This window comes from Myodes glareolus, chromosome 10, assembly GCF_982192425.1.
Source record: "Myodes glareolus chromosome 10, mMyoGla1.1, whole genome shotgun sequence".
Taxonomy (NCBI): Eukaryota; Metazoa; Chordata; class Mammalia; order Rodentia; family Cricetidae; genus Myodes; species Myodes glareolus.
In genome coordinates, this window is record NC_142035.1 from 67,934,514 (window position 1) to 67,947,116 (window position 12,603).

Below are 12,603 nucleotides of genomic sequence, written 5' to 3' on the forward strand. Positions count from 1 at the left end.
AATACAAAATAAATAAAAAGTACATAATAAATAAAATAAACACTACAGGGAAATAAAAAATACTGAATGTTTGATAGTCTTCCTATAGCACATCAACTCGTTATTGAACAACGAATGTCCATCCCAGAAAACATACATACAGACAAACAAGTCACATTTGGGAAAATATAACGTGTGTGTGTGTGTGTGTGTGTGAGAGAGAGAGAGAGAGAGAGAGAAAGAGAGACAGAGAGAGAGAGAGAAAGAGAGAGATAGAGAGAGAGAGAGAGAGTTTATCCCCATATAAATAAACCACTGTTATACTCCATTTTAGGCTATTATAGAACTCTTTTGTATGCCAAAAAATTGATGCCCACATGTCTGCATTCCACTCAAATGATGAGAAATGTGTAGCAAGTAGTGGGAGGCCATTTGTGTGTTTCCCAGCTGGCTGCCCGTACTCCTAAACTAATCACAAAAACTTTATTAATTAAATTACTGCTTGGCCTATTAGCTCTAACTACATATTGGTTTACTCTTACATCCTAATTTAACCCATTTCCATTAATCTGTGGATCACCTTGAGGTTGTGCCATACCACCAAAGTTTCAGTGTGTCTATCTCCAACCATGGCTCCACGACTTCTCTCCAACTCCACCCTTCTTTCTCTCAGCATTCAGTTTCATTTTCCCTGCCTAGCTCTGTTCTACTCTATCATGACAAGCCAGTTTCTTTATTAACCAATGGCATTTACAATATACAGAGGGGAATCTCACATCACCTCTCCTTTTCTGTTTTAATAAAAAGGAAGGTTTTAACTTTATCAAAGAAAAATTACATACAACAAAATAGGTATCAAGCAAGAATTACAGTTATAATATTTATATCTACTTTATCTTTTATCATATCTAAGGAAAACTATAATTATTTATTCTTGGTGAGGGCTGTAATGCTGATTCACAGAGTCAAGCTATTTATAATTAATACATCTTCTCCCTGTGTCCTACAGCAGCTTTAAATTCTTGGAGCAGGATTCAAGAATCAGGAATTATTATTGAATTATATGTCATTAACTGAATGTCCTGGCTATTATGCTATTATGCTTTTCTAAATGGAATTTTCTTTGGTTTTCACTCAATTTCTTAACAAAATTTTCAACATTTACCCTTTGAATCCACAGGGTTATAATAGTGGAATTCCCATGATAAAAGTCTTAGGAAACCAGTCCATCAGCCTTCACATTGCCAAAGACTCCACCCAGTACCAAGCATGTTTATTAAAAGACTGAATAGTATTGGAAATAGGGATTTCTGTTGCCTTTATTCTCATTAATCAGGTAAGTGGTGATTCTATAATTAGTCAATAGCCTACTAAATTTAGCAGTTATTTTTCTTGTGTATATAATGTATATGTCTCAGGTCAGAACAACAAAACATTTTATTCTTTGTTGAAATATTTATTTAAAAGCCTTTATTGAACCTTCACTTTTACTGGACTTCCACAGAGAAGTCAGAATTTTCACTCCTTACTCTATTAAGTTTTTGCCTTGCTTTTCTTGAGAACTGCTCTCTATTGTATTTCCATAAATCCTAGTTAAGGTCTTAGAAACTTGCTTTAAAGTGGTTATCTTGACATCAGTCATAGGTATATGATAATTTCCAGAGGAATAATTGATAATTCTTTTGGAATCAGATTTCAGTGGCTTTAAGATAGAAGGCAAAGGTTCAACATCAATCAAACAGTATAATCAATTATCCTTGTATTTTATATAATTGACTATCTCAAACTCACTTAACCATGAACCAGGATTTCTTAAAAAGATACATTCCCTTGTTTTCAGAACTTCATGGACTTAGTATGGCACTAAGAGAATAGTCATTGTAAATTATTGTATGGAATAGGAAATATAACATGTTTACAAGTATGATGTTAAAGTGTAGAGAAAGGCTATTTGATCCAGAACTAAGTAGAAAGACATTTTTAGTGAACTGACAGAGAAAAGACTTTTGCAATAAGAAGTAATCAGCTAAACAAGAACATAAAGTGATCTTTTAAGTAAAATAAGGAAACACGTACAGTCATAAAAGAACAAAGTGTGCTTGAGATGGTATGGAAGCGAGGCTGCAGAGATAGAAAGAAGGAGGGTGCCAAGAACTATTCTGCTATACAGAAAATGTCTGCATGCAGAGTTCACAAGATTTTAAGCAATGAGTAGAGCAGAGAAACGTCAAGAAATATTTCAGTAGTGTTCTTTTCATCTCTTTTCCCTTTAGTGTTTATGGTATATTTTCTTGCTTGTTTCAAATTTCCCGTTTCTTTCTGCTCTGTGTTCATGTCCATCTTCTCTATTCTTTTCCTTCTCATCTACTTCCTTATTAGTATCAGCTAACTAAAGGATGAGAATATTTTAGAGAAAACTAACAATAGATTGCTCACAAAAAACTTTAATATTAGTGATAAAACTCTTTCTGAGAAAGTATTTTATTAAGTAACTTGTGATATTTTATGAGAAAAATCACTTTTTTCATATTGGTATTCTTTGTTATAATTTCTAAAGTATGTTTGAGTGGTTTTGACATTAAACTATTGAATGTGTAGGGATGTTCATCTTGATCTATTTAACTTTATACTCTCCAATTTTCAAACTGAAAACATTTTCAGACTTACATATATAAAATGAGTTTATCTAATAACTTTAAATTATTCCATTGCATATATGCACAGTTATGTAACTAAGAGGTTTGAGCTATTCAACATTAATAAGATAAATGTTATAAATGTTGCTCACTTAAGCATTAAACTCTCACTGGGATTAGTTTTCTAGAAATCAACTTGGTATCACATTTTAATAAATTTTCTTAACATAATTTAAGAGTGAAAGAAAACTCTTTGTTCTGTAGTATTGGTAATACTGAGAGTTATTTCTCTCATCTATGCCTTATCACCCTTTGTTGATCTTTTTTCTTGATTACACTGCTTCTTAAACTAAAAGATAACTACTAATGACTGATAAGATTGATTATTAATAACTCTGTTGCCCACTGTGTTTCTTCCTTATCCTTAAAATGAGATCTACTCCTTGCAGCATGAATACTTTAATCCTTGTATCAAACATTATAATATCAATATAAATGGCGGTAGTTTTCCAAACCATAATAAAAATGTAACAAAGAACAGACTGACATAGAAAAGGAAGTCAATATAAGCTGTTCAGTTGCATAGTCATTTAGAAACAAAAATAGAATATAAAGTTAATTATATTGTTTTCTCTCAGTGTTTGTGAATGCGTGGGTATGTTTGTCCATGTATCAGTACAGCTGTGTGCGGATGCAAGAGAACAATGATCATTGCTCTTTTTCAAATATCTTGGTTTGTTTGAGTATGTATGGGAGAGACGGGGACTCTCACTGGAGTGGGGTTCAAGAATTTGATTAGATTGGTTCAGCCAGGGAAATTTGGGGATCTGCCTGTCTGCATACTGGAATTAGAAACTCACATTGCTGTGCTTTGATTTTTAACCTGGAATCCTGAGGTGACATTAAAGAATTAATTCTTAAACAGCAAAAACTTTACAAACTGAACCATCTCCTGAGTCCTGACTTTTGATTTTGTTGCTTTTCTCTGACTTTTCTTTGGAAATACAAAATGTGTGACTTTTTCCTTTTGAATGTACATGCTTTATATTCCTCACAATGAATGACCACAACTCTTAGGACTAATTAAAGCTCCTTTGAAGGAAAAACTATATTGTGATTTACATCTATCATTGTGCCTTCATCCCTTGCTTAGTGCTTAGTTTTTTCTTGAATTTAAATTATAAAGATTTAACTTATATATAAAATGTATTTACCATGAGAATTTTGATATATTGTACATCGTTCAAATAAAGGTTAACCTATATATCCTTTCTAATATGTGTCATAACATTGTGGAAAACTACTGTTTTTCTCTTCTGGTTCAATAATGAACTGATCACTGAATTCTTCTCCAATGTTCCCTAGTCACTACCTGTATAATCATCACTAAGTGGCCCTTTTCTTTTTAAGCCTGCAGTGTTTTGTTTTGCTTTGATTTGTACTCCTACATTCTAACCATCATAATGCCTCTTCATGTCTGGTTTTGCCACACAGAACTTGATTTCTATTTCAATGAGTCCCTGATGTGTTTGCATCAATATATTCTACTGTGTGACTATGCAATATAAGAATCCTTTTCAAGTAGACCCAGGCTAGGTGGAAAATGACACATAGGAGAGTAAATGACAAGTTCATTGTCAGTGCCGAGTCTAGAAAAGCTTGAAAGTGGAATTACAAGTTTAGAAACCAAGGTTGTCAGTTATGTGTGAGCTAAAAAGAATTTATTTGATTTGGTTGCCTAAAAATTAAGTATTTAACAAGACTGAAAAGGAAAAATTATATGTTAGGTTACATAAAATTTATATATCTTTTTTGAACTGAAGAAATGTCAGTTTTGTATCCTTTAAACTAATAACTCCATCCACAGTAAAACAAAAATAAAGTATGACAGAATCATCCTCTGTTTTACAGAGAAATGTACTTCTTAAATATAAACTTCTTATGTATTTTGTTTTATAACAATTTTATGAAAATATATTATTCACATTTTATATAATATTGATTTTTCCCCTGTAGTTGGAGTTTTGATATTCTTTTGAAAGTATCAGTTAAAAAAATCATACCAAGGCCAGGTGGTGGTGGTGCATGCCTGTAAACCCAGCACTCAGGAGACAGAGGCAGGCCCATATCTGTGAGTTTGAGACCACCCTGGTTTGCAAGTTCCAGGACAGGCTGAAAAAGCTAAACAAAAATCCAGTCTCAAAAAAAGAAAAGAAAAGAAAGAAGCAAGGAAGGAAGGAAGGAAGGAAGGAAGGAAGGAAGGAAGGAAGGAAAAAAGAAAGAAAGAAAGAGAAGAAAGAAATTATATCAAGCTATTCCAATTTTCAATGTATGAAACTCTTTTTTCCCCTCGAGGTGTTTTTCACAGAACTTCATCAGATTATGAAGAATCTTACAACACAATGGAAATCAGTTACCTTTACCCTTCTGTTTATATTTCTTCAGATAGTACAAAAGTAACTTTATGTTTATATGGTGAGTATGAGATTTTTAGTAAAATAAAGCAGCAAGTTCTGAATACAAGTGCTTACTTTACTCTTGATGCACTTCCCTTGTCCCGTGGCCACTGAAGAGGACATAAACCTTGGACATTCTAAATCATCTTCAGAGGTAATGACTACTGTTTGGCAGATTGTAGGCAGAGTCCACTGATATAAACCAACACTTCCCCTGTGTTTTCTCTTAATCTTAGTTATAAATGTTTTCTTTGTACTTAAAGATTTTTACTGTTTTGTATTTAAAGCAGATAGTCAACCTGCTTATAATTCTGCAAAGAACAAAATTTTTGTCTTGCCAGAGGATATAACATAGTATTTGGAAAACAGTATATATTCATAATGGATATAAGAATAATAGAGATATTAAATCTTCAAAATATAGAAGACTAGGGGGAATTGTTTTATTAATACATATTATAAAACAATTTAAGAGTGTTTTTCAATAATCATTTATTTTAAAGGATGTTTTCTGATATACTGTCACTTTATTGTAATGAATTCACAAATAATGCTTTCAACTGCTAGGTTATCATTCTGGTAACTGCTTTGCCTGTTTTGTTTTGAGCATTGTAGATAACTCAAGAATGAATGAAGCAAATTATTCTGAAGTATCTGAGTTTATATTCCTGGGATTATCAATCTACAGACCAACACAGATTTTCCTCTTTGCATGTTCTACATTATCATATGCAACAATTGTTCTAGGAAATTTCTCTGTTATGCTTACAATTATCTTTGACCCCCATTTACATTCACCTATGTACTTCCTTTTAGCTAATCTTTCATTTGTTGACTTATGTTTTTCTACTTCAGCTGTTCCTAAATTGATTTCTGATTTATACTCCAATCACAGCACCATTTCATTCCAGGGCTGTATCTTTCAAATGTTTGTCCTTCATGTCCTGGGAGGATGTGAGATGGTGTTGCTGGTAGCTATGGCCTGGGACAGATATGTGGCCATATGCAAGCCCCTACACTACCAGACCATCATGAGCCCACGGAAGTGCATTTTGCTTCTGATTGGTACCTGGATTATTGGTCTCATTCATTCAGTGGCTCAATTAGCTTTTGTTGTCAATTTGCCTTTTTGCAATTCAAATGAGATAGATAGTTTTTATTGTGACCTTCCTAGGTTCATCAAATTGGCTTGCATAGACACCTACAGGATGGAGTTCTTGGTTACTGCTGACAGTGGACTAATATCTGTCTGTACCTTCTTCTTACTGATTGTCTCTTACATCATCATACTGTTCACTGTATGGAAACAGTCCTTGGGCAGTTTGTCCAAAGCCCTCTCTACACTTTCTGCCCACATTTCTGTGGTGGTTTTGTTCTTTGGACCATGTATCTTCGTGTACATGTGGCCATTTCCTACTGTACCAGTCGATAAGTTTCTTGCCATTCTGGACTTCATGATTACGCCCATCCTGAACCCTGCAATTTACACACTTAGGAACAAAGACATGAAGGTGGCAATGAGGAGACTGAGTAAGCAGCTCCTGAGCAGGAAAGTTATCTGCTAAATTTCCCAGAAGAATGTACAACCTGTATACTCAATTATAAACACAAATGATAAATGACTTTCTCTGCTTTGATGTGATTTATTATTCCTACTCCATCAACTTGATAAACTTGAATAATTTATTTCAAGTTGGTAATGAAATCATCACCTATGTTTTTGTTAATTAGCCATGAAATGTCACATACTTATTGGGTGCATGTCATTTATACATTGCATTTAGTTATTTATTGTTTACATATTTACTGGCTATTATGAAACACATTTTTATGATATTTAGAAATCACTAGAGGAAATGAAAGTAACAAAACATATATTGTTTTCACACTTGAAAAATTCATCTTTGTCTCCCAGTGTTTCCTGTACTATTTTTCTTGTTTGGGTCTAAGTTTAATCAAAGCAGGCCTCAAACTCAAAATCTAATTGTATCAACATCCATAGCACTAGGATTAAAATGTGCATTATCACATTCTTCTTGCTTTTTGCTTTGTGTGTGTGGTGAATAAGTGAATGGCAAGACTCTATGGTGTCGGTGAAGATCAGTAGTAAATAAATGAAATTTGGATTCTTTGAGAAACATGTAGTGAAATGGGGTCAGAAAGAAGGAAGTAATATAGAATGGCCCAGAACTAGACTATACCTACCGGAGGTGCATTTGAAGAGATGATCTAATTTAGGAATTGGGGGAAGGGGTGGGTGGGAGAGGGGCGATTTATGGTGAAGGGACTGCTACTTCAAAGTCTAACAGCTCCCTGGAGAGAAAAGTGGTATTCAAAACGGGGTAGTGGAACATGGAAAAGAAAAACATAGAGTTTAAGGTTGTGTGAACCAAGGAGGGAGAGAAGAGGGAGTAATAGGAGAGTAGAAAAGATGAGGGGAGAGGGGTTGGAGATGGAAGTTGAGGAAGGGGGCACAGACTTGTGTGAGGTGACATGGATATTTACTGGACAAAGGATTTGTTTTCCTGGAGAAATGGTCAGAAGAAGAAGGCGTTACATGCACAATGAACTCCCTTAAACTCCAGGATTGTTAGCAGTACAAGAAGTTTGCTCTTGTACATGATCACATCAATATTTTCCAGTGTTGCTTGGCAACCTGGAGTCAATCAACCATATCTGGGGATGTCAGAAGCTATTTACCCTGCCCTACATCCTCTGTGGGGGACTTTGTGGGCATATATTGATTTTCTATAAGTTGACAGTGTGTTTGGCAATTATTTGAAAAGGGTCAGGGACAGGCATATGAGACCAGCAGCTTCAGTAATGAAAAACGTGGCTCAGGGAATTAAGGAAAATACACCTATAGGTTTCTGCAATGTCCCAACAATGTCCCACTTGTTGAATATTTTTATGGGACTTCATTGTTTATTCAGTTATGTAAATCATCAAGAGTATGAATTATCCCATATATATTAACATACATCTGATCCGAAACAGGTCTGTCAGGCCACCTAGCACAAAGTAAGGAAAAAATTGATCAACTCTTGATGAAAAACATTCTGGAGTCCACAGAATTTTATTAAAAATGTCTTGTCAATACCAATGGTTTAAAAAGAAGATTTTTCCCCTATTAAGTAATAAATCAAGGAAATTATAAAGAAATGTCCTACTTGTACTTTATAAAACTAAACTTCAATATCTGCAGGAAGTAGTGGAAATGTTATTCAAGGAATGAAATCTGACAGATGAATATGTTCCATTTTGTAGAATTTGAAAAATTAAAATATGCATACTACACCCTTGATACCTATTCAGATTCTCAAAGGGAAACTGCTTTGAGTTCAGAAAAGGCTGAATTGGTAATCACACATTTGCTAGAAGTTATGGTCATTATGGGTGTACTAATTAAAACTGACAATGTTCCAGCATATGTCTCTAAGAAAATGAAGCAGATTTTTGCTTATTATAATATAAAACATATTGCAGGTATACCACGCAATACTCTAAGGTAAGTTGTTATAGAAAGCTCAAATTGAGCTCTAAAGTATATGTGAAATAAACAGAAAAGGATAATAAAGACTCCCATAAATGAATGCCTGATACTTTTTATAACTTTGAGTTCTCTAAATGCTAATAAGAAAGAACAATTGCTTAGGTGAGACATTAGATAACAGAAAAATCTACAGAACTAAATTAGTCTGTATACTTTCAACACCTATTGATCTCAGTATGGAAATCAGCATATGTGTTACACTGTGGAATGGGTGTTTTTTGTTTCCACAGGAGAATAAACCTATGGATACCATCAAAATTGATTAACATTCCATTTGAATAAGAGAGACTACTTAAGAAGTACAGATATTTCTTCATCAAGCAATATGGCCATTTAATCTAAACTAACCTATAAAACTGACAAATGTTTTTATTTTTATCAGAAATAACTTGCCAAAGGGTAACCTCCCCAAAATTAAGGTTGGGGAAGGTTTTGGTTTTGTCTTTTCAAGAAAAGGAAGTTTTAAACTAAGGGACCAGAACTAAACTAAACTAATATGACATCTGAATAAAAATAATGAATCATATAGAGATAATGTCTCAAGAAAAGGAGTAAATTGACCTACTTGTATATCATATCTGTAACAGGATAAAATTGCATAAATCTTCCTAAATGTTTGTTGATGTTCTCTACAGACATATAATGCAACTGGTCTTTTGTGATCTCAGTCCAATTAAAAATTAACACTATTTTGGAGTTAGAGTGTGACTCTCTCCTTCTCTAAATCCAATCATGCTTGTTAAAGTAAAACCTAAAATCTCTGTCTCTCGTGAGATATGGGACAAAAGAAAAGTCAAAATTTAGAGACATTTTATTCCACTAATTTCATAATCCTTCCTTTTTTGACTTTTAACAGCTTTTTCTAAGGTATAAATGTTATCTCAATATTTATAAAATTAACACACAAACACATATATATGTATATATACATATATTTACATATATACATGTGTATATATATATATACTTTGTCATATTAATGTTTATATAGAGTACTAAAAAACTTCATCTACTTTCTTGAGTATGATCTTGGGTTAGAGTTTCTATCAGTTTCTGCAGTGAACCATGACCACATCTTACAGTGAACTTTGAAGTCTCCAAAAAAGGATGGGGCCCCACAACAACTATCCCACCATGACTGTGATAACATTACTAAGCTGCAAAATACAATCTAAAGATCGGCTTTGGACTAAATACTTCTCAGGGCAATTTTGAGGTGGCTAGCTAAGATGATCCATTCTCATAGACAATTCTAGTCAGGAATTGAGACAAGCCCTAAGCTTTCCCATAATGCAGAGAATGGACAACAAATGATACAGCTATCTCTCCCAGGACTTGACAATTACACCATTTTTTTTCTTTTCTGGATCCCCTGATGATGCCATCACCACCAGATAGCAGGGAGTAAACTTAAGAACACAATGTCTACATTTCCAAGTGGTGGGGTAGGTGGTTTTTGTTTGTTCAGTGGATTATGGCTATTTGTCATCATTTAGGGAAATTGGTTACAAGTTGTGTTTGGTAATGGTCAGTATAAATGCTAAACAAAACAGATAATATTCACGGTTCTTGTTTTGAAAAGAAAAAAGTGGAATGCAGATAAAATAGGATAAATGGGTAGATTATTCAATCTACTCTGAAAAGAAAAAAGGGAGGGAATAGATACGATGAGATAAAAAAGGTAGATATTAAATCTATTTTTAAAAAGCAACTACTAGTTTTAAATATTTTACATTGGATTGACTTCTGTATAATGTACACAAATTTTGTATATTGATTCAAATTTCAGATTAATTTTGTTAGAACATACTGTACATATATTTCTATTCTTGCTTAAGGTATTGTAACTATCTAGCTCATTTAACAATGAAATGTAAATTTCCAGAACTTAAAAGTTATTATTACCCATTATTTAGGATAATAAGAAATGCATATTAATAATTATTCACCAACTACATTTGAACATATGGTCACATTTTGTTTTCAAGTTTAAAGAAACATATATTTTAGACAAATAGGGCAACTTCAAACTCTTTCAATATCTACAGAATCTGGCATTTAAGATGTTTTAATAACATAGGTTCTTTTTTATGACAATGAGACATGTCTGCTCCTGGTAACATCAATATACTTCAGAGATAATGATGAACATCAAATAAATTCCACACGGAGTTTACTTTCTTTGTGACAGAAGTAAAGCCCTGGGCAAGAAAATATCCTTCCCTATACTGCTGACATTATGTTATACAAAATGGACAAGCAGGTCACAAAAGATGGCGACTGTCAAACCTTGTCAAGACAAGGTAGGAAGGTCCTTCAAAAATCCTGCTTTATAGAAAAACCTTTAGAATATTCATGGTCTTGTCAAGACAAGGTAGGAAGGTCCTTCAAAAATCCTGCTTTATAGAAAAACCTTCAGAATATTCTTGGTCTGTAGGCTGAAGATGAATACCCCAACATTGCAGAGGAGCCTTGGGTTACTGGCCACTCAGCCAGCTGTTTCTGTTATTTTTCACAGGTTTTGAGGTCACTTGCTTGTATTTCCTGCTTGTTCAGTTAATATTTTTTCTCTCTCAGGTCTCTGATGGATTGAAGACTAGATAGCAATAGTTGTAGTTTTTTTTTATCTTTTCCAGATACAGGAAAGAAACTCACTAAAGAAATGTAAAGTATATAAGGTTGATAGCTATCAATTGTATGGTAATACAAGTTAGGATATAAAGTGAAATAGGTATAAACATTTGAGTCACTAAGATAGCATATATAATGAAGTATCTTCTCTTAATTTGTGAAATGCAAATGAACTATTGTATATAGTTATTGTATGTATTTTTCTTTTTTTGCTTTTTTAAAATTTTTTTGTTTTTTAGGTTTTTTTTGTTTTTTTGTTTGTTTGTTTTTTGTTTCTTCCCAAAGTTTATTAAATAATGAAAGTTTCCATTTCCGCCCCTCCTCCCAACACCCTCCCACTCCCCCCTCCCCCTCCTCCTCCCTCTCCATCCCTAAGAACAGTCAGGGCTTCCAGCCCTGTGGGAGTTCAAGTTCCTCCCCGCTCCCTCCAGGTCCAGGAAGGTGAGTATCCAAACAGACTGGATCCAAAAAATTCAGTATATGCAGAGGAAACAAGTCCCAGTGTCATTGTCAATGGCTTTTCAGAAAGGCTCGGGGCCAGCCACATTCAGAGAATCCGGCCACATTCAGAGAATCTGGTTGGATCACGTCCTCATTCAGTCCTAGTCCAACTGGCCTTGGTGAACTCTCATTAGATCAGTCCCCTTGTATCAGTGGGTGATCGCACACCTCGCGGTCCTGAGGTTTTTTTTATGTTCTTCCTCCTTCTGCTCCTCATTTGGAACATGGAGGGCTCAGTCCAGTGCTCCAATGTGGGCTTCCGTCTGTATCGCCATCCATCGTCGGGTGAAGGATCTATGGTGATAAGCAAAATCTTCATCAGTATGGTTATAGGTCAAGGCCGGTTCAGGCACCCTCTCCTCTGTCCAGAGAACAATCTGGGGATCTCTCCTTGGACCTGGGATCACATTTATAATCAAGTCTCTTGTAAACCCTAAAATGACTCTCTTAGTTGAAATATATTCTTCCCTGATCCCATATCCATCCTTCCTCCCTCCCCCCATCTCAGTCCCCCGAGTTTTCCCCATTCCTCCCCTACTCCCTTCTCTCTAACTTTCTCCCCTTCCAACGACCCTCCCACCCACCCACCCCCATGCACCCAAGGTTACCTGGGACTCTTGTCTATTGCCAATCTCCAGGAGGATAAGTACATGATTGTCTTCAGGTTCACCTTATTTAGTTTCCCTAGGATCTCGAATTAAAGGCTCAAAGACCTTTAATTATGGTTAGAGTCCACTTATGAGTGAATACATACCATATTCTTCTTTTTGGGTCTGGCTTACCTCACTCTGTAAAGCGTTTTCTATGTCCATCCATTTGCATGCAAAATTCAAGATGTCATTGTTTT

The 12,603-nt window shown here is 34.6% G+C and overlaps 1 protein-coding gene across 1 annotated transcript; it reads left to right on the plus strand.

Annotated features, from left to right (window-relative positions):
- The first annotated feature begins 5,697 nt into the window (after positions 1-5,697).
- On the plus strand, positions 5,698-6,636 carry LOC125416748 (olfactory receptor 4F6-like). Its single transcript, XM_048459895.3, has one exon. It carries the CDS (start codon positions 5,698-5,700, stop codon positions 6,634-6,636), a length of 939 nt encoding a protein of 312 aa, XP_048315852.3.
- The last annotated feature ends 5,967 nt before the right edge of the window (positions 6,637-12,603 follow it).